The following is a 21,174-nucleotide window of genomic DNA, read 5'->3' as shown; positions in this document are numbered from 1 at the left end:
TTGGCTGTACAAGTAGGGGCATTGTCAGCAGATTGAGGGACGTGATCATTCTTCTCTATTCAACATTGGTGAGTCCTCATCTGGAGTACTGTGTCCAGTTTTGGGCCCCACACTACAAGGAGGATGTGGAAAATTTGGAACGAGTCCAGGGGAGGGCAACAAAAATGATTAGGGGTCTGGAGCACATGACTTATGAGGAGATGCTGAGGGAACTGGGATTGTTTAGTCTGCAGAAGAGAAGAATGAGGGGGGAATTTGATAGCTGCTTTCAACTACCTGAAAGGGGGTTCCAAAGAGGATGGATCTAGATGGTTCTGAATGGTACCAGATGACAGAAGGAGGAGTAAAGATCTCAAGTTGCAGTGGGGGAGGTTTAGGTTGGATATTAGGAAAAACTTTTTCACTAGTAGGGTGGTGAAGTACTGGAATGGGTTACCTAGGGAGGTGGTGGAATCTCCTTCCTTAGAGGTTTTTAAAGTCAGGCTTGACAAAGCCCTGGCTGGGATGATTTAGTTGGGAATTGGTCCTGCTTTGAGCAGGGGGTTGGACTAGATGACCTCCTGAGGTCCCTTCCAACCCTGAGATTCTGTGATTAGTGATGTGGCCATGTTGGGGGGCAGGGAGAGGTAGCCTGATTTTTCCCTCTCCTATCAGGGGAAACTTGAATTGGCTCCTAAGGGAAGGGCTTGTGATCACGTTGGGAGGAGGGGGAGGCATTGGTGAGTCCCAGGGTTGAGTAATTCTCTGGTGATGGTGGTCATTAAGTTACTAATTGTCATTCACTTGCTGCACACAGTGGCTGGTGATGGTTGTTTAACATCCACCCAGCCATTTGGTCAATGCCTTGTTTCTTGGGAGTTGCCTTCTTTAACTTCTCTAATTTCATCCCACTCTCCTGTTAGTACAAATTCTGGTTCTAAGGACCTGGTGCCTGGATCCCATATTGCCTTGCACTGGGATTGGGAATTAGTGCCCTGACATGCAACTCCTCTTATTGTGCCAGTATAGATCCTGCTGTTAGTACAGCTATTTGCAGGTGCCAATTGTGTTTAGCTGAAACTTTGGATGTAGTTTAGTGGGGATGGACTCAGAGACAGAGAGCTAAACTGACACTACTATCCTGCTATGTGGATCCCAGTGTGCTTGTACTGTGAATTTTTGGCATGCACATGTGGCTATATTTATCTCATTGTGCTGATAGTGCTACTGCCTTAGTGTGACAATGACATTATGCTAAGATGAATCATGAAAATAGTGTCCTGGTGTGATGGTCACTCTGTGCTGTTCATGTGAATCTTGCATTTTTGTATGCTGCGTTGGTGTAGCCCTGTTGTTCCCAGGAAATTAGAGCCACAAGGTGGGTGAGGTAATATCTTTTATTGGAGCAACTTTTGTTGGTGAGAGAGAGAGAGACAAGCTTTGGAGATTTCATGGAATTCTTTCTTCTTCCCGAAGAAGAGTTCTGTTAAAGCTCAAAAGCTTGTCTCTCTCACCAACAGAAGCTGGTCCAATAAAATATATTACCTCACCCACCTTGATATATATTACCCCCCCCCCCCCCCCAATATTACCTCACCCAGCTTTCCAGGAGTGAGTTTTCATTATGACATGGGAAGTGCTCTGACTGGTCCTGACTTCTCTGTATCAGCCCCTCTAGCTTGCACTGCAGCCCAGTACCTGGGGGCTGGGTGCCTGCAGCACTGAGACTCTGTGAGATCAGGGACTCACAGACCCAGCTGGGAGGGGAAGGGCACTCCTCAGCCTCTCTCTCTTGCTTCCTCCTTTCCCCGAGTGGCTTCATGATGCACAGAGCCAGCGTGGCTAGGTCCTGCATTGGAGAGTCTCCCAGTGCATCCGCCCACCCACCTCTCCCCCATTTGAACCCCCAACAGACCCTGCTCACCTCTGTCTGACTGTCTCTCTTATGCGGGGGACTGTGCCTGTGTGCTGCCAGCTTCCAGGGGCCACAGATAGCAGCGCAGCCCCCTCAGGAGAGATGAGAGGGGCTGTCCCCCCGGAGCACTGCTTTGTCCCGTTATATCCGAATTCATGTTATATCGAGGTAGAGGTGTAATTTGATATGTCGGGTGGCGCCTTTTTTTATGTGTTCGCTCCCCCTGATGTTAGAACCTGGCTACGCCACTGGATAGAAGATTAAGAAAGATCCAATAGTTGAATCGGTAGATCTCTTCTGTGTACTGTTTGTGCTGCTCCTCAGTCCACCATCACATCCTCTGTGTACTCGCTCCCAACACCTGACCTCACATCTGCTGTCTCTGGTTTTATTCTTGTACGGTTATCTCACAAAATATTCATGTTGTTTCAAACCTCATCCTAGATAAAGTATAAGCTAGGGGCAAAATCTAGTTGGATTTAAAATGTCATTTCTCATTCCAGAACAATTAAACAAAATATTACACAGCAATGTCATGTGTGACAGTATAATACAAATTCGACTTGTAGTCTATCTATTAGATCAGTTTTGCTTGGCATGTATCATGGTAGGTTATCACCAGGGATCTGAGTTTGCCATGATAAACGCCCCCAAATTCTCCAATTAAAAAGAAACATAAAAATCTGTGTTTTTCCACGATTAAATGCTGAACTTTAGTGTCTCTAGCCACAATATAGATAGGTATCGATTGAACACAATATTTTATTGAATATATTTACAATTTTTATACTGACAGCCTGAGCCCCACCCATTCTCCTGATTATCCAATCCGGCCTTGGTCCCAGTTAGACTGGATAATCAGGGTTCCACTGTATACATTTTTATTTTTTTTACAAAATGTAAAAACTAAAAATTCTCTGTAAAAACACAAATTTCATGTTTTTATCTGGCAAACAGATTTATAGGATCCCTGGTATCACTAAACTACTAAATACTATAGGTTCAACTCTTTTCTAGCAAATACCTATAAAGAGAGATCAGTTTGAGAAATATCTGAGTTGTACTAACTGTAAGAGGATACTAAGTGTGAGCTTCATGTTTTTGAAATGGTGACTGTTGGCTGTACTTAGATGGCTACCAGCACAGAGGAAAATAGTTTGGATTATTTAAGGGCTCTAAATGACTCCTCTTCTCTCCCCACTTACCCGTTTCTTGTTTCAGTATCTTAAATTTCTGGAACAACTTTCAGCTAAAATGAAGCTGGACAGTGTTGCATTTGAGATTGGGCTCGATATGAGCCTGGATGCAATTCTGGCCCGTGCAGGGCAGTTGGTCAAACTGGAAAGTGATGCAGTGATTGAAAACAAGACTACGGCACACAACCTACAAAGGAAGGTAGGTAAAGGAGGGCTGAGTTCATCTCCTATCTGTTAAAAAGAAGAGCATTATTATTACTATATTTCATTAAAGTAGTTGCCAGAGGCCCCAATCAAAATTGAAGCCCCACTGTGTACAAACATACAAAGATAGTCTGTCATCCGAAGAGGAGTTGATAAACATGTTTGCAACCCAGAGCAACCAAACTGCATAGTAAAACAACAATAAAAAAGTAGGTCAATTGAACACCTCCTAACAACAACACCCCTACTGTTATAGCATACCAAAAATATTTAAATGTAGGAGTATCCTTTTGTTGGCACAGTCTGCAAATCACATTCACTGAAGTTAATAAAACTGAACTAGTACTTTAGTAAATACTTGATCTTTTTGGTATTTTAAACTTTCAGACACAGCTATGATGTCATTGATTGAAATCTGTTACGTGTGTGTGGTTTGGCTCAAATACTATAAGCCATCCTACTGTGGTTGAGCTCTTCACCCACTGTTAGGCTAACCTGCAGGATAACATACGTCTGGTAACTGTAAAAGCAAGCTCAGGTGTTATGCATGATGCCGAAGTATGTAATCCTATAGGATAGGGTCGGTGTTCTACATGTAAGCAGCAGAATAGAAGGAGCAGTGGAGGTGGACAAGAGAAGCAGTAAGAGGTGAGGTGTAGGGTGATTAGATAGAGCTGAAGTACCTATGTAGGCAGGGCAGAGTTGTATGGAGCTTTGCAGGAAACAATGAGAAGGTCAGACTTACAGAAATGTGCTTCAGAAGGACCAAACTTACAATGACAATCCATTCATGTGATTGCTGCTAAATTTGGATATATGTTTGTTTTTTGTTTTTTTTTGAAATCCCCTTGTTCTCTTAAAACTAGTTGAAAGCTCAGAAAGAAAAGCTTGAGAGCAAAGAGCTGCATATGAACCTTCTGCGGCAGAAAATATCCCAGCTGGAAGAGGAAAAGCAAGTGCGAACAGCTCTGGCTGTGGAGAGAGATGACGCCAACCTCACCATCAGAAAATTACAGAAGAAGGTGGAGAGGTTACAGAAGGAGCTGGGCCTGGCAAGAGACTCTAACACTGACCTCAAAGCCAAACTGTCTGACACCAGTGAACTGAAAGTGAGTAACATGGTTACATTTTACTGCTTCTGTTTACCAGTGGAGGAAAAAGGCTGAATACAATTGGAGCGCATTTTATATTATGAATAATGTTCCATGTTTTCAGCTTTTTTTGTAAAAATTAATTCCAGGAATTTTTTGGTATTTTCCCAAACATTAAAACCAGGATGAAATTGGTTAAAAATAATTTTAAAACGGGGGAAAAAAGAAAACCAAAAAAAGTTCATAATATACACATTTTACTACAGTAAAATTAAAACTTTTTTTAAATGTACAAAGGTTTTTTTTGTCTCTCTGAGCTAATAATTTTTCAAGAAATCCTGGTTTGCCTACACTCACATAATTCTGTCTTGGAGGTAGTCCAATTTTGAAAATAAACACTCTGTATTAATAGATCCCAGGGCTTGCTGTGCCACTTTGCTGAAGTTGGGAAGTGTGTCTTGATGACTATTCCAAAAAGCCAGCACATCCAGTTTCACGTTGTTATGGTTAGGCATGTTCATGTAAGCAGTAAATTCCCTTTTCAGATTTGAAATTTCATCTTTAGTGGCAAATCATTGAAACACTCTAGCATAATGGTCATAGCCTGCTGCAAAATTCACCTTGAGAGGAATGGGTACAACACCTAGATGACATTTCAAAAAGAATCTTCAGCACCAAACTCTTTAGGGTTCAGATTATTGGCAACAGTCATCTCCCATTTTTCGCTGAGCATTGTGTTGAAGGTTTGGAATGCTTTTTTTGGTTCTCTCATGTTGCGAGGTCAGGAGGATTTCCAGAAGCATCTGGGTTTTCTCGCTATATGTTTCTCCTGCTACTTTTATGCTTAATTCATCTGAGATTTTGGTTGTCAGGATCTGGTAATTGTCTGTATTGGCAATCATGTTGTAGTCAGAGAAAACTCCAGTGTTTTGTGTGTGTCACACAGTGATTCCAAGTTTTCAACAATGAACATTACCTTGGTGGGCAGAATCTGGCTGTAATTTTGGTTATTTGCCAGTCTCTTCAGAGTTTCTGCTTTAGAACCAAGAAATTCAGTATGATCTAGGAGACACATTAGCACAATCCACACATTATTTACATAACAGGCAGTGAAGTACAAGCTCATCCACTAATGTGGCATAACGGGTAGGTAATCAGCGGCTGGCTCTGCACTGTGTAAACAAAGCCTTCAGCTTGTTTGCATGCTTGAAAATGACCTCAAATCCAATGATCCAATGATTTCACCTCTTTCATTTCTTCTATAGCAATAGCTGCTGCTAGTGCAATGTTAATCAGGTTAGCAGGACAGGTAATAGGTAGCATCTCCAGTTACTGGTTGCGTTTAATCTCCTGTGCAAACTTAGCCATGTAGGAATCAGAATCTGTGTTAGTTGTGGCCACATTATCCCAAGTTAGTTGGTACATCTCAAACATGTCAGTTATTGCTGCCTCAACAAAATGGGTGTTAGTAGAGGGGATGCATGTCACATCAGCACAAAAGAATGTGGGTTTATTCACTTTGAAAACAAAAAACAAAAGGCCAAAAATCAGACCGTCCAAGGCACGAGGAGACTCATCAAAAAATCAGCCTAGACACCACATTTCCATCAATTCATTCCATCTGTTTAGATTGTAAAGCATTGTTATTTTCTTTCAGATACTTATGAGTGAGGTTGTCAGCATTAGGAAGGAGTTTTGCTGCTGGACAGTATTGTTGCACAAAGTCAACAATAGGGCCCTTAGCAATTAACAGCGGTTGTCCGATGACATACAAATTCATTGGCACAATCATGCTGTGTCCTCTCTCTAGGCCTTTAATGAAAGAAAGCTCCTGATATTGACTGTTTATCCAAAAGCTCGCTTTCTTCTTTCAGCTTCTTGTGTCATTTGTTTTCAACTTACTCCTTCATTCTGTCAGCATGAGCACTGACCTCAGTGCTGCAGTACTCATAAATGGCAATGTGAAGAACTTAAGAGTCCTCTTATCATTGATCTTGTAGGTCAAAACTCTAGAACAGACTAGAACCATTGAGGAACTAAACAAGTCTCAAGGCAAGCTGGAAAAGATGAAGGAGAAGGCTGAAAAGCAGCTGATCTGTGTCAAATCAGAACTACAGTTTACGGAGCATGAAGCTAAGGAGGATAAAGAAAGGGCCAGGAGTATGCTAGAAGCAGTTACCAGTGAACTGAAGGCGCTTAAAACAACCCTGGCAGAGGTATCAAAAAGAGAAAGGCAGGTAGGTATAAATGTGATAGATAATTGTTAGATGCCATTTGGAAAGTGAGAACTTGGTATCTGGACTAATTATACTGCCATTCTGAAAACGTGTGTGTATGTTAGTATTAAGGTTTTACTGACATGAGTTTGGGATGGGTGCATTATTCATGAGTGGCAAAGTCATCAGAGTTATGCAACTCATCCCAAAAGAGTGCCAAATAAGACGTTTTGTGTCACTGTATGACACTAAGTATTCAGTTTATGCCACGTTTTGGAGAAGTTAGATTAAAAAATACTTTAGAACTCCAACTTCTTTGTTATGGGTTCCATTTTTCATATTTATCAGCCAGTAAAACCTAGTTACTTTGCCATGTATAGGCGACAGATTCATGGGAAATTCAAAAATATTTTTAAAATATATCAAAGGTAACTTTTTTTTTTCTTTCAACAAACCAGGTGTCAGGACTGGGATGTGGGTAGTCTGACCTAGTGGTTAGAGTCTGAGCAATGCTTGGTTAATGCCAGGGATAGGAGTTGGTAGCCAGAGCCCTTGGCCAAAGCTGAAGTCAAAAATCAATCCAAAGACTAGAGCCAGAGCCTAATTGGAGTCAGGGGTCATGGCCAGAGTAAAAAACCAGGCAGGGGAGTAGAGCTGGGGGAATACTGAAGCAAATTGGAGCAGAACCGGAGCAAGGCCGGAGCCAAGACTGGATACAAGGCAGGAGCAAGGCTGGGAAGAAAACAGGCAAAGGAGAGATGGCAGTTGTGAGTGTAAGCATTGAGCAGCCAGCAAACTGCTGCTTCTGCTGGCTTAAATGCAGATCTTTTTGTCTCCTTTTGGCCAATTAGGTGGGCCAGCCAATCAGGCAATTCTGCTGCAGCCCAGCTGGGCCCATTAACCTTCCTGAATGCTGAACTGGCTAGCACTAGGCTCTGTTGAGGGAACTCAATGCCATAGTTCCTGACAGTAACCCCCTGTCAGGAGCACCTTCTGGGGCCCTTCACCTGGACTTCTTTCAGATGGACCCAATGAAAATCACATACTAATCTTGATTCATGAATGTTCTCTGCCGGTTCCCGTGACTGGTCATCAGGACCATAGTCATCCTAGTCCACCAAGCAATTAAACTTGCTTGGAGTCAAGAATCTGTCAGACAGACAGGGTACTCTTCTTCTCCAGGGACTGTTATGGGCAGCAGCAGTGGATTGGATTGACCAAAGAAAGGGTTATATAGGTAAGGTTTTAAGAGAGAGACTTGGAACACTGGATAGGTCTTCATTGACTGTGGTCATTGAAGCTTGAGTGTCACCAGGTTGACCTGCTCAAGAATATCGAATGGGCCTAAGTATTCATGAGCCAACTTAGCTGATGCTTTGGTTGTTTTCAGATTCTGAGATGATATAAAGACCCTGTCCCTGACACTAATGTTTGGTGCATCCTGGCAGCTGCTGTTGTCATAATGCTTGTAGGTTACTTTGGTGGCTTCCAGATGTTCAATAAGTTCTTGTTGCAGGTGGGTGGCCAGGGAGTCTGTGGTCAATGCTGCATGAAAGCAGGGATGGAAGTTGCAATTGGCATAGAATGGGCTCTGTAAGGGGGAGGCCTAGATCGAACTGTTGTAGGCCAACTCTGCATAAGGCAGCAGGGAGACCTTATTATGCTGGTCATAATTCAGGAAGCACTAGATGTACTGCTCTAAGATCTGGTTTGGTCTGTCCATTGGTGGGATCTGTGGGTGGTATGCTGATGAGGTAAGGAGTTCTACCAGGAATTTAAAACCTTGTGTCAGGAGCAGTAGGCAAATTGTGGAAACGGAAGAGTTTTGCGATGGCCCTGAAGACTTGAGTTCTAAGCATGCAGTATCATGCATGATGGGACCTGATGAGGAGTGATCTGTCAGTGGATTCTCTTAGATCAGCTAAGGCCTTATGAGTTGGGATTCACTGCATTCAAATGAAGACCAAGTCCATAAAACTACTGGAGATGCCATAGTCAATCAGTGCTTTCAAGCTGGCCTCAGATGTGACAGAATGCCGTGGACTGAGCAGAAGCTGAGTTGGGCTCTGATGAGGTATGGTGGACAGATGTGGGGAGTGGGACTTGGCATTTCCTGATGAAGATGCAGAACGGGTCTTTGTGGGGCAAGTCGAGGCTAAGTGCCCAGATTCCTCACAGTAGAGACAGACACCTGATGCCTAATGTCAGGCCTTCTCTGCTTCGGAGTGGGTCTGGGCCATATCAACCTGCATGAGTTCAGGCTGTAGGGTGGGTGCTGGATGTTGACTGGCTGGAGCTGTTAAGTTGGGTGTGGGTTGAGAAGCCATTCTTCTTTCTTGGTGGCGTTCTGATAAGCGATTGATAATCTCGATGGACAGGTTGATAAATGAGCCTGGACAAGCTGGGGGGTTCTAGCCACGCCAACTCATCCTTGATTTCATTCTTTAGACGAAGCCAGAAGTGGTAGCACCTTGTTCCATTTTGTGTCACCAGGCACTGAAAATCTTCAGCATCGTTAGCAACTGGCCAGCATCCCTGCATGAGGATCTGGAACTTGGATTCTGCTATGTGCTTGTGATTTGGATGGTTGAAGATCACTGACATGGCTTGGGCAAACTCCTTGAACTGACTCAATTAGGGGACTGGATTTCTCAGGCAGTGGGGAAGCTCAGACCAGCGGTTCCCTGGACAGCAGGCTAAGTCCCACCCTGGTTCAAATGTTGGAAAACGACTGTAGGTACAGCAGGAACAAGAGGTGGCACTGATTTAAGAACTGACGGAATTTTCTGTGGTCCACCATCAAGCTTGTCAGGCATTGGAAACTTTGGTTCTCGATGGGTCTGAATCACTAATGGCACTAATGGCCTGCAGCCTGCATTCTGCGCCTGCCAGGCATCGATCTAGCGCTATAGATTCAGCAGGGTGCGCACTAACTCCAGTAAAGAGACATTGGCTTTAGGGGGGGGCCATCCCAAAAGCTGAACAAAGTCCTCTCTTTTTGGGGCGGGGGGTTGCTCAAACTGTCAGGATCAGGACCTGGGCAGTCTGACCTAGTCGTTAGAGCTGGAGACAGGAGTCAGGAACCACAGGCCAAAGCTGGAGTTAGGATCCAGGAATCAAGCCAAAGATCATCACCAGAGCCAGGAGTCACAGCCAGAGTCAGAAGCAAGGCAAAAAAGTAGGGCTGGGGCAGACTGGAGAGGACAGGAAAAAGGCAGGCCAGGATGATCACAGCTGTGGGTGTAAGTGTTGAGCAGCCAGCGATCCACTGCTGAGCATAAATGCAGACCTGTTGGTTCCTTTCAGCCAATTTGGTCCAGCCAGCCAATCAGACAGTTCTTCCATAGCCCTGCTTGGCTCATTTAAGCTATCATCTGAAGGTTGAAGCAGCTAGACCCAGGCTCACCTGAGGAACCTTTGGCTGCGTGAGTCCTGGTATCAGGCTCTTGTGACATTAAGATCTGATACTTCATGAACCTCCAAGGTTTAGATATAAATAAATGCTTTATACTGTTATCTTGGAATCCAGAATGAGAGTGGAGAGGTCATTGGAAGGTGCAAAATTAAAGCCACCAACTGCATTGTTGCATATCACATATGTGCATCTATTGCTACTACATATTGCTTGTGTTTGATTATTACAGGTGGGGCAATTATTGAGGTTTCCCAACACTTCCCATTATAAGACCGTTTTGAGTTGCCTATTACATTGCCAAACTTTAACCATCTGGGCTGAAATTTATGGGAAAATTTCAGCTAAAACAGTTCACCCATTTCCAGGAACAAAGTTAGGTAAAAAGATTGTTTTGGTCATGTTTTCAAAAAAGAATCCTGGCAACAGTGTCTTTGAAAAGTTGTAATGCCCCTATGCTTTGAAACGGGGACTTGAAATTTAGCAAGGAGTTGTCCTTTATGTTAAGGAACAAGCCTTTTGCTGTCTCTGCCAAATCTGGGCAGATTTTCATGAAGGGTTACATGTTTGAAAAAATCTCAATTCACATATGCTCAGTAGAGAATTCTTAGATTTTAGGAACTAAAAAATCACTGAAGATTCCATCCGCACTGAGCACATTGGAGCCACTCATGTCTGCCTCTGTGACTGGGCTGCACATGCACCATCCCCACAGAGTGACTGAGCATGCTCCAGCCCAGACTGGACTTTTCCTGTAATAGCTGCTCTCAGCTGCTCTGGGCCAGGCACTGGAAATATGAGCCTGTCTCTCCTGTGCTCCCAGTGACCCTGCTCCTACTGCTGGGCCACCCATGCAGTGTGGAGGAGGAAGCCACCGATCTGAATGCAGAGGGGACAAACATCAGACTGGTGGGAGGGGGAAAAGAGTAGATTGCAACAAGGAGTTTGGTTGGACTGGAGAGGGAGGAGAGAAACTGGGACTGATGTTGGCCGGACAAAGAAACTGGGAGCTTGTGGGGAGGGGAGCTTGGGACTAGATCCAGGGAGGGGAAATGGGTAGGCGACTGGGAGCCAGTTGGCTGGGGGTAGGGAACACTGAGAGTGGACAAGGAGACGGGTGGCGGGGGGGGGAAAGACTGAGACTGGTTGGACAAGGAGGCTGGGCCTAGGAACCAGTGTGGAGGGAACAGAGGCTGCAGCATAGTTAGGGCAAAAATATATCTGCAGGTATAATAATAAAATAAATATTGAAGGAAGTCGTTCATTTATAGAGAAAAATATTGCTTGAACTGAAAACAGAGGCCAAAGCTCGAGGGTGGGGGAGCGTGCTGAGATAATATTCTGTATAAGTAAGGCTGCGTGTCTGTCATGGTCACAGATTCTGTGACTTTCCGTGACCTCCATGACTTCTGCAGTGGCCAGCAGCAGTCTGTGTGTGTGGGAGGGGGCTCAGGGCTGGGGGTTGGGGCAAAGGGGTGGTGCTCACCTTGGGGTGGGGAGCTCCCATCGGCATGTCCCTGCAGCTCCTAAGTGGAGGGGCCAGGGGGCTCCACGCGCTGTGCGCACCTGCAGGCACCACCCCTGCAGCTCCTATTGGCTGTGGTTCCCGGCCAGGGGGAGCTCGGAGCTGGCTCTTGTGGTGGGAGCAGCACACGGAGCCCCTCTGGCCACCCCTCCCCCTAGGAGCTGCAGGGACATGCGGAACTGGGTAGAGAGCCTGCCAACCCCCCCAGCACCAAAGGGGATCCTAAGCCATGCACCGCTGCGCAGCCCCCCTCAGCACCTGTAATCTCTTAGAGCTCTGTATTTGCACTATGAAAAGAAAATCATATCCATTTTAGCTGTCATTACTGCATATTCCAGAATAATACTTGCATTTTATTAAATCTAATATCATCTATCTTAGTAAGATCAGTCTAAAGAGCATTCAAAGCAATTGTTGAGATCCCTACATGGCCTTTATACACAATCAACCACAAAGAAAATTCCAAATATATTTTATTTTGATATTGATTCAGCTCAAGCACTGAAATGCAATATTTTAATGTTTGATAGGAATGTAAATGTCACCGCACTTGGTTCAGTTTTTGGTCTGTGTGCGGTAAGATTCCTTTGGCTCTCCCTATTATCCATGGCTGAAGACCCTTTTCAACTTTCTTCTTGGGCTGAGGGTAAAGAAAATATAATGTGAATTTATTTATTTCTGCATCAGAAATATTGATTATATAGAGATTATTATTCTCTAATTATTAGTGAAAATTGTTACTGGATGAAGTGAAATTTAGGACTCTGCATATATGCGATAAGTTTGAAATAATAGACTCATACAATCATAGGGTTAGAAGGGACCACAAGGGTCAAAACCCCTGCCAGGTTTTGTTGTGTCTAAAGAATTTGTTGCATCTGAAGAAACCCTTAAATGAAAGTTCATTCGCTGTGTAATACTAGTGTGTTCATACAATATGTAATACTAGTCTCAGTTTTTGATATTTCAGCCGAACAGTCTTGCTTTTATTTTCCATGTGGTATTGTTTTCAAAGGAGGATGCCGGAAAGATGCAGATGCTCTTATAGCAGCAGCTGCTGCCATGTTTTGGGCCTTTGAGTGTCCTCTATGGGGCATAATGATATCAAGCTTGCTACAAAGTGACAGATCTGTAGAACCAGTGTAACGGGGTTGGCACCTCTTGTGAGTGCCCCCTTCTTATTGGGCGTGTCTGCATTCTTTAGGTCTGGATCCCTTTCATTGGTGCTCAGGAGGGTTTTCAGTGACTTAACTGAGTCACACTGTCTGCACATTAGCCAGCACAAACCCCTTCTGGGGTATACAGTCCATAGGGCCTATCTCAGTACCCCTCTGATGGTGTCTCTCTGTAGCCCTCCTTGGGCTTTAGTCTTTAAGTGTTCCAGCCCTGGTATGAGGCTGTATCCTCAGGGCTTCCTTCCTGGAGCTGCTATCTTTCTGTAGCCCACCCCAGGCTCAGTACTTACTGAGTCCCTAGCAGCCAGCTAGGAGCCTCTTGCTTCCCCAGTCCCTGCCAGCAGCCTTAGTCCTGCAGCTCTTTCGGCAGCCAGGCCTGCTGTCCATTCTTCTCCTGCTTCATGCAGCAACTAACTACTGCTCTGTTCTGCATCTCCTTTTATATGGTCCTCCTGGGCCCTGATTGGCTGCTTCCCCTGCAGCTACTCTAGCCTGCTTGGAGGACCTCTCCACTGCTCCTTTAAAGGGATGGGTGTGGCAGAACCCTGAAACCTCCAGCAGGGGGCCTTTGGGCCTAGTCCACCCCATCACAACCAGTTATACTTTCATACAAGTCTCTTGTATGAAAGTGAAATGTGGGCACTGAGGAAAGCTGAAGAACAGCAGACTGACGTTTTTGATTCTTGTGATCTCCACCAGCTGTTCCATAGCAAGTGGCATGGCAAAATCAGAAATGAGTATATTCAAAGCCAAATCCAGCAATCCCTCCATCAGCATCAGTTCAGTTTTGGCAGCTTTCTTGGTATGGACATATAAGAATGGAAAACCAATGAATTCTGAAGTGTGTCCCAAGGACTGTGGCTACATGGCCAGAGAGCATGTGGCCACCAAAAGTTTTGGTGACACAACAGGATTGCCAGTGATGCACATATGCTGAATATACAGCCAGACCACTCAAACTCCTTGTCAGAGATAAACCCAGGTGGTGCTTGATTTGCCACAAAGCCATGTCCCTTGGATATTTGTCATGATGATGATGATTGTTTACAAAGTTGAAGCAGAATTTTCATTGTTTTTTTTTCTAGTCACTAAATATTTTAGTACGAAATTTTAATAAATATTCATGAAACACATACAGCAGTGCATCAAATTAGGAACACAAATGTGTAGTTCTGCTCCAGGCAAGACATACTGTAGCATTAAGGAAATATTTTAGTATATACAACGCTACCTCAATATAACGCCACCCGATATAACACGAATTTGGATATAATGCGGTAAAGCAGTGTTCCGGTGGGGCGGAGCTGCGCACTCTGGTGAATCAAAGCAAGTTCAATATAATACGGTTTCACCTATAACGCGGTAAGATTTTTTTTTGGCTCCCAAGGACAGCGTTATATTGAGGTAGACGTATATTTGCACTGCTCCTTACGTTGCTTTTGTTTGACCTGTCACTTTGTTAAAATAGTCTGAATAAAAATCAATGTCTCTTGTTCAGCACTTTTGCAAGGGGAGCAATGTTGCTCTTTGGTCAGCTTATTATAATGTATTTTGCTCTGCTGGACAGTCAGCTCTCTTTTCACCTCTTTCTTGAACAAACAGATTTTCCTGTTTTCTTGCTACAATTCATTAGCAGGAAAGCTGATTTTCTTAGTATTTATCTATTGACCTGAGACAAGGCGGGTGAGGTAATATCTTTGATTGGACCAACTTCAGGAGGTGAGAGAGAAAAGCTTTTGAAGTTGGTCCAGTCAAAGATATTACCTCACCCTCCTTGTCTGTCTAATATCCTGTGACCAACACAACTACAGTTACACTGAATATCTATTGACTTGTCAGAGGCAAACGTTAAGGCTGCACTACTGAAGATTGCATCCAGAAAAGCAACAGATTTAGACAAAGTCATGGCAGAGACTTGAGAGAGATTGGTGTATGCTGGCTCAGGTGAGTCCTGTGCTCAGTTTAAAAAGAGAAGAAAATGGCAAGAGAATGGAGAACGTCCATACTGGTACTGATGTACAAACAAAAGGTGAGATACACGACTGTTCAAAGTACACCTCTACCCCGATATAACGTGACCCAATATAACGCAGGTTCGCATACAAGGCGATAAAGCTCTGATACGCTGCTCTGAGCAGCGTGTTAAGGGTGCCGGGCCGGGGCCGATGGTTTCAATAAGGGGCAGAGGGTCTAGGGGATGGTCAGGGTCTCCCCCCCAGGGTCTGGGGGGCAGGAGCTGTGGGAGGGCACTTTTGGGGGTGCCGCAGTCCCAGAGTGCTCTACTCCGCCAGCTCCCAGCCATGGCGCTCTGCTTCCGGCCGCAGGTTAGTGCAGGACTTTTCCCCAGCTGCCCCCCAGTAACACGGCTGGGGCCGGGCAAGGAAAGCGCAGCAGGCTGGGGCAATGTCGCTCTGCTTCCCGTCACAGGTGAGTGCGGGGGGGCATCCTTTCCCCAATCTCTCCGCAGTCACCGACGGCACGCAGCGGAGCACCGTGGGTGGGAGGTGGCGGAGTGGAGCGTGCTGGGGCCGGGATGCTCTGCTGCCGGTGAGTGCCTGTCAGAGGGTGGGGAGGGTGTATAGGGGTTGGAGCAGTCAGGACAGGGGAGTTGGGTAGGAGTTGGGGTCCTGGGGGTGATTAGGGACAGGTGTCTCTGGAGGAGGCGGACAGGGAACAAGGAATGGGGGGGGCAAAGCAAGTTTGATATAACACGGTCTCACCTATAACACGGTGAAATTTTTTTGTCTCCCGAGGACCGCGTTATATCGGGGTGGAGGTGTACCAAGGAATTAAGCTTTCTCACTGCATGAAACGGAGAGAATCATAGCCGCATTTGCCAAATAGTGGAACCCGTTTTAAGAAAGGCGTAATTTTGGTTTTAGAAAAGGAACAACAGATGGTATGTGCATTGCTAAACAAATAGTGGTAAAGAAGTTGGAGGGAAACATCAAGTACACTTGGGCTTTCCTCAATTTGGAAAAAGCATTCAACATACTACCTAGGTGACTTCTGCTATGATTCTGTGGGATAACAGAGGATCTTGTCCAGATAGTGATGGGTTTTTATGATGGTTCCATGATGAAAAAGAGCAGATGCCCTTTGGGTAATGGAGGGTTTCAAGGTGAAGGTTGGGCTCTACCAGGGTTCAGTGCTTAGTCTGTTAGTATTCATAATTGTGACAGACTTCATAGGTAGTATGAAGTTGATCTGTTCTGATATTGCGCTAATGGCTGATAGGAAGATTTGATCCAGACAATCAATACTTGGAACAGGGAACTAACAAAGTATGGCCTCAAAATGAGTAAAACAAGGGCTGAAGTCATGTAGTTGACTTGCACAGAACCAAGACAGATGAATGTTAAAGGTTTCTGGTTAAGTACCTTCATGATTTGTTAGCAGCAAATGAAGAAATTGACAGAACTGCAAGCAAGGCTGCTGAGTGCAGGAGAAGTCTGGAGCAAGATAAGTGGGAGTGATTTATGATAAACAGTTACTCAGGTTATTTAAGGGACAACTATACAAAACATGGTAAGTCCAACTTTTCTGTATGGATCACAGACATGGGTGACCAAAGAGAGGCACTTGAGAAGACTTAAAGCCATTGTAATGATATATTTGAGGGCAGTGAGGAGGTGACCTTTTGGGCACATATGTGGAATGATGTCATCAGGAGCGAGACCAAAGTGTGTGATATCAGATAAGCTGTAAGGAGGAGATTGAAACGATATAAGTATGAAGTTTGCAGGGGAAGAATGAGAGGATGGCCAAGAAAATGATGGATATAGTGTGTACAGAAGGGTGGAGTAGATACTAAGTATGTGAGTATTCCAAATTCCTAAAATGTTTACAGTTCCTTAAATGTCGCCATTTATGCCAGTAACTTTCCTTCATGACAAGAAAGGAAATAATGAGATTTCTATATATCCTTTTATATGCATCTTCCACTGGCTGAAATCAAGCAGAGTAGTAGTCTGAGGGTATGTTTATGCTACAATAAAACACTTATGGCTGGCATGTGTCAGCAATTCTGTGGCTTGCATGCATGGCAATGTAGACATACCTTGAGAGTTTGTGGCTTCCCTTCATTCTGGCATTTAGCAGTGCTAAACCATGCATACTCACATGTCCCTTAACTGGCTTATTACAGTGGAATTGACTCCCGAAAAATGAAGGCAAGATTTGAAAAATAAAGGCTGTTACTTCAACTCAAGGAAAGGTTGAAAAACAGATTTCAGCTACGATACAGAGAACAACAAACATGCACCAAGCTCAATCTTGAGCATGTTGGTCAGCTTGGACTGGAAGTGCTGTTGAGGCATCATATTTATCCTATGGGAGAAGAGAGTTTCCCATGTGGCTCTTGAGTGAATCCTCTTGGCCAAAGTAGGATGCAAGAGGAGCCTCTTCTAGTTTTCTTCTACAGAAAGGAATGAATCTGATCAGGAGCTTTGAGGATGTTAGAGGGGAAGGAAAGGAGGAACATGAGGAGCTACTCTTGCTGGATGCTCCCTGGCCGACTGGCTCATGGATCCAAGAGCTAGAGGACTACATGGGTGCTCCAGACTTTTTTTAAAAACATGTTTGAGGCCCTGGTTGACAAATGCCAGCTTAGCGGCCTATTGGAGCCAACCTTGAGCGAGCCCTTTAAAAAAAATCCAGCTAACTCTCCACCATGCTGCTCCAGCATTCCACCGCAGCTTCTGAGTTATAGCCTCCGGGCTTGGCTCTGAAGTCCCTGGGAAGAACACTTTGAAATACGAGGCCCCTTCAGTGCTGCATTTGTTTAGCCTACTATTATAACCTTCCTCTCTCAACTTTTGGACCTAATTTAGGACAGATATTACCAGTCTGAATCCTTAAGATCCCTCAGTACTTTATGATTATTTGATTTATTTATTTTTCTGAACTTAGCTGTAAATCCTGAAGGTTTGTACTCGGTTTTCACTCGGTCTGTAGTTACGCAAGCTGTTGTTGACTGCAGTGAGACTTTGCCTGACTAAAGTCTTCAGGACCTGGCCTTTGCATTTGTTTTTTCTTAATTTGAATTTGGTTTAGGTATGCTATAATAACCTTAATGTTCTGGATTCCATTTGGGGGGGGAGGGGTAACCTGCGTATTTTGGGAGTGTATTTGTTTTTTGTTTCTACTCTATTTTACAGCTTAATTGTCAGTGAGTTAAGGGGGTTTAGATTGTGAGCTCTTCAGGGCCTGAGTATAGCTTACTCTGTGTTTGTACCCTTTCTAGCACAATGGGGCCTTGATCTTGGTTGGGACCTCTGTGTACTGCTGGTAATATAAATAAAAACCATTTAGAAATTGTGGAGGAGAAGGCTTTCTCTCTCTTACTCTCTCTTTTAATTGTGTTGTGGGGGGGCTCTCTCATTTGCCCATGATGACAGAAATTCATCTAGTATCCCAACAGCAAAACCACCTAGCTCACTATTCAAAGACAGATATGGGTGATGTAACAGGGTGTTCTGTCCCCTTTAAGAAATAGTGAGGATTGAGTCCAGCCAAGCCCTTACCGTTGACATGCCCCTATAAGGTTCCAGAAGTTCTGGAGCAGATGAGGGCCTAGGAAATGGCAGAGGCAGATGCTGGGGGAAAGGAAGTGGTCTAAGGGTAAAATTCGGTGTCTGGGATAAAACCCAGATTATTGTTTCCTTAAGGGTCTGGGACCATGACTTAGTAGTGTAGGGTGGAACTAGAATCCTCTCCAATCAGGACAAGTTCTGGGAAGGAGGGCAGTATATACTCTGGCTCTTCCATCATAATGCAGAGATCTTAGCAGGAGAAGGATTGTTTACCTGCTGGCCTCTTCTGGACAGGACAGGTGGGTTGACTTGTCCTGCAAGTGGTGGAGGAAGATTTGAAGAATGTAAAAGCCAAGATGCCTGGGTGGAAAGGACAATATCATAAAGATGCTGTTTTGAGTTCTACTTTGTTTGAAATACTTTTGATGCCAGCGGCTGGAGCTGGATAAAGGTAATTTAAAGGTAACTAGCTGGGAGAGGCTGGCCGAGGGCTGCAGCCTGCCACAGTCAATATGGGGAAGTTAGAAGCTGCAAGTTCAGGCACATCTGCTAATACTTCTCCTTTCCCTTAGTGCTAAACTAGCTTGGCTAGAAAATCTAATCAGGGAGAGATGGTGTCTGAATGTTGCCTCATAGCTTTTATTAAAGTGTGGTTCTAATCTGAAAAGTGACTACGTAGACCTGGGCCATTTTTACTCAGTAGATGTGTCACCCGTGTGCATGCAGTGTCATCGCTGCTGTTGTCCTAATTTTCCTGCTGTGACTGCCAATAATATTGATGGTGACTTTTCATGTGGACACCTGTCCACTTGGAACTGGACCAAAAACCCCTGCCTTTAAACACAGGCTGCTCAACAGACTTCATAGGATGACTTTTTTTCTGCTATTAAACCTAGAGGTGAAGACTCTATGTCCAGTCTCCAATCACCCCAGCCATTTAGTCCACTAAAATCTCTAATCATGCGGAAGAACAATGACAAAAGTTTCAAATTGTAAGGAGCAATTACATAATTTTTGAATCCCTGATACAAGTACTACGTACGTACGTGTGTGTGTGTGTGTAAATGTTTTTCCAGACTTCCCTTTGTTTGAATGATTGATTTGTTTGTTTGCTCTTGCAGCTGGCAGAGTTCCGTGAGGTGGTCTCGCATATGTTGGGCCTTAATGTTACCAGCCTTGCGCTCCCTGACTATGAAATCATCACACGTCTCGAGGGGTTGATCCATTCTCATCAGCACCATTTTGTTCCCTGTGTCTCCTCAAAGATGTGGCAGTGAGGCAAGATGGACACTCGCAAAGCCACTTACAGCTTCTTCACTGAACAGTGCCTCTTTGAGAGGCAGCCGGACAGAACTCAGCTGGCTCTTATGCTGCTCTTCATTTTCAACACTGAGTCCTGAGGGGATTGTGGGTGATTTAAGCAAATATTTCTATAACCATCTCTTTCTAAATGTACATATGGAGTGAAATCATGGCCCCATTGAAGTCAAGAGGAGGTTAGCAATTGCCTTCAGTAGAGCTAGGATTTCACCCACTGTACCAACAGTGAAACAAAATACAGAAAAGGATCCAACTTAAATTTTAATTTCTTGCACTCTAGACACGGAAGTATTTTTAATAAGCAATATTTTTAATACAGCTAATAGGTGTCTGTTTCCCTGTCCAGGAACAAACATGTAATTCCTCCTACTGTTAATGACAGTTATCTGTACAAATTCACATAGGTAATTGATAAGAGGCAGGCCATATCACCCCCAATATAAAGTTTGTACGTAATCAAGGTCTATATGCTGGATAGACAGTATGTGGGCTATAGACATGCCTCTGCTGTATGGTTCATAGGACAGCCAGATTGTGAAAGTTCTGTTGGGCAGATGAGAGGTAGCTATTCAGTTACATCTCCCAACCAACGCATACCTCGCTCTCATCATTGTTAGCCCCTCTGTGCCCACTGTAGTTGAGCTTTAGCAGCTTAATTGGGTGATGTAAAGCCAGAGGATATGAAGTTAGGAAGCAGCATGCGCCCACCTCAGAGCAGTGTAAGTTGTGATGCAACACACATTGTAATTGCAACAAGTTCCCTTTTGCATAATTAACATACTGTAGAGGGGTTAGTAGCATGTGGCTGGCACAAAGCTAGCCAATATCCATGCAGTAGTATGGGACCCCTGGAATGGCCAAGATCAACTCACAATTATGCAATGTTCTCTCTAATGGATCTTGACTGCTACAAAAATCAAGGTGGGAAACAGACCCTATGGCCCTTTAGCTTTTCCTTCAGCTAAGAATGATGCAATGGAATGGAGGTTGCCCAGCTGCCACTTTCAAAATCAAAGCTCCCCTTCCGTGCATTTTTATTCATGAAGGGGTTTTAGTTTGGATAAATTTGATTGTATTTGTATGCCATAAAAGCACCACATTTTTGGCATGAAGAACTCAATTCTTCCAGTACCCATCTTCCTTTACTACTGAGTTGCCAAAACAAAGGTCTAAAGTTATTTTCTGTCTCTTCAATATTAATCTCTTCACACACTGTCCTGTCATTTAAATATCACAGGTATTGTTGATGGGATCATATCTTACCTTTTCTTCCTGAAAAGAAAATGTTATGATGTCTTTTGTAGAGCAGCAGCAATCTTTTCTTAACTGTTGTATTTGTCTGGCTGTTGCTTTTTAAGCAGTTCAAATTCTAGCTCTACTGAATTAAAATGTAATTTAAAATATTCTGATTCAATGCATCAAAAAGTTTAATGACAAAAAGAAACTTCATTTAAAAAAAAAAAGACTAGGTCAACATATTGCTTCACTGTTGTCCAGAAATAGCTTTTAATTTGAAGAACTGATTTTTACTAGTGTCTCTTCAAGGTCTTATATAATTAAATAATTTAATTTTGTTTTTTTGAACTGTAAATCCTATTTTAGTTGAG

The 21,174-nt window shown here is 44.0% G+C and overlaps 1 protein-coding gene across 1 annotated transcript in view; it reads left to right on the top strand.

The window, feature by feature from the left end:
* The window catches only part of CCDC170 (coiled-coil domain containing 170), a 101,754-nt gene extending 80,784 nt beyond the window's left edge, over positions 1-20,970 (top strand). Inside the window, 5 exon segments of the mRNA XM_039531940.1 lie at positions 3,116-3,289; positions 4,161-4,403; positions 6,386-6,622; positions 19,369-19,501; positions 19,504-20,970. Of these exon segments, the coding sequence (XP_039387874.1) occupies positions 3,116-3,289; positions 4,161-4,403; positions 6,386-6,622; positions 19,369-19,501; positions 19,504-19,568 (852 nt within the window). The 3' untranslated portion in view covers positions 19,569-20,970.
* Positions 20,971-21,174: the final 204 nt, after the last annotated feature.

This window comes from Mauremys reevesii, linkage group 3 (assembly GCF_016161935.1).
Source record: "Mauremys reevesii isolate NIE-2019 linkage group 3, ASM1616193v1, whole genome shotgun sequence".
NCBI classification, from domain to species: Eukaryota; Metazoa; Chordata; order Testudines; family Geoemydidae; genus Mauremys; species Mauremys reevesii.
The sequence above is the reverse complement of the archived record's forward strand: the minus strand, read 5'-3'. Positions and strand labels throughout refer to the sequence as shown.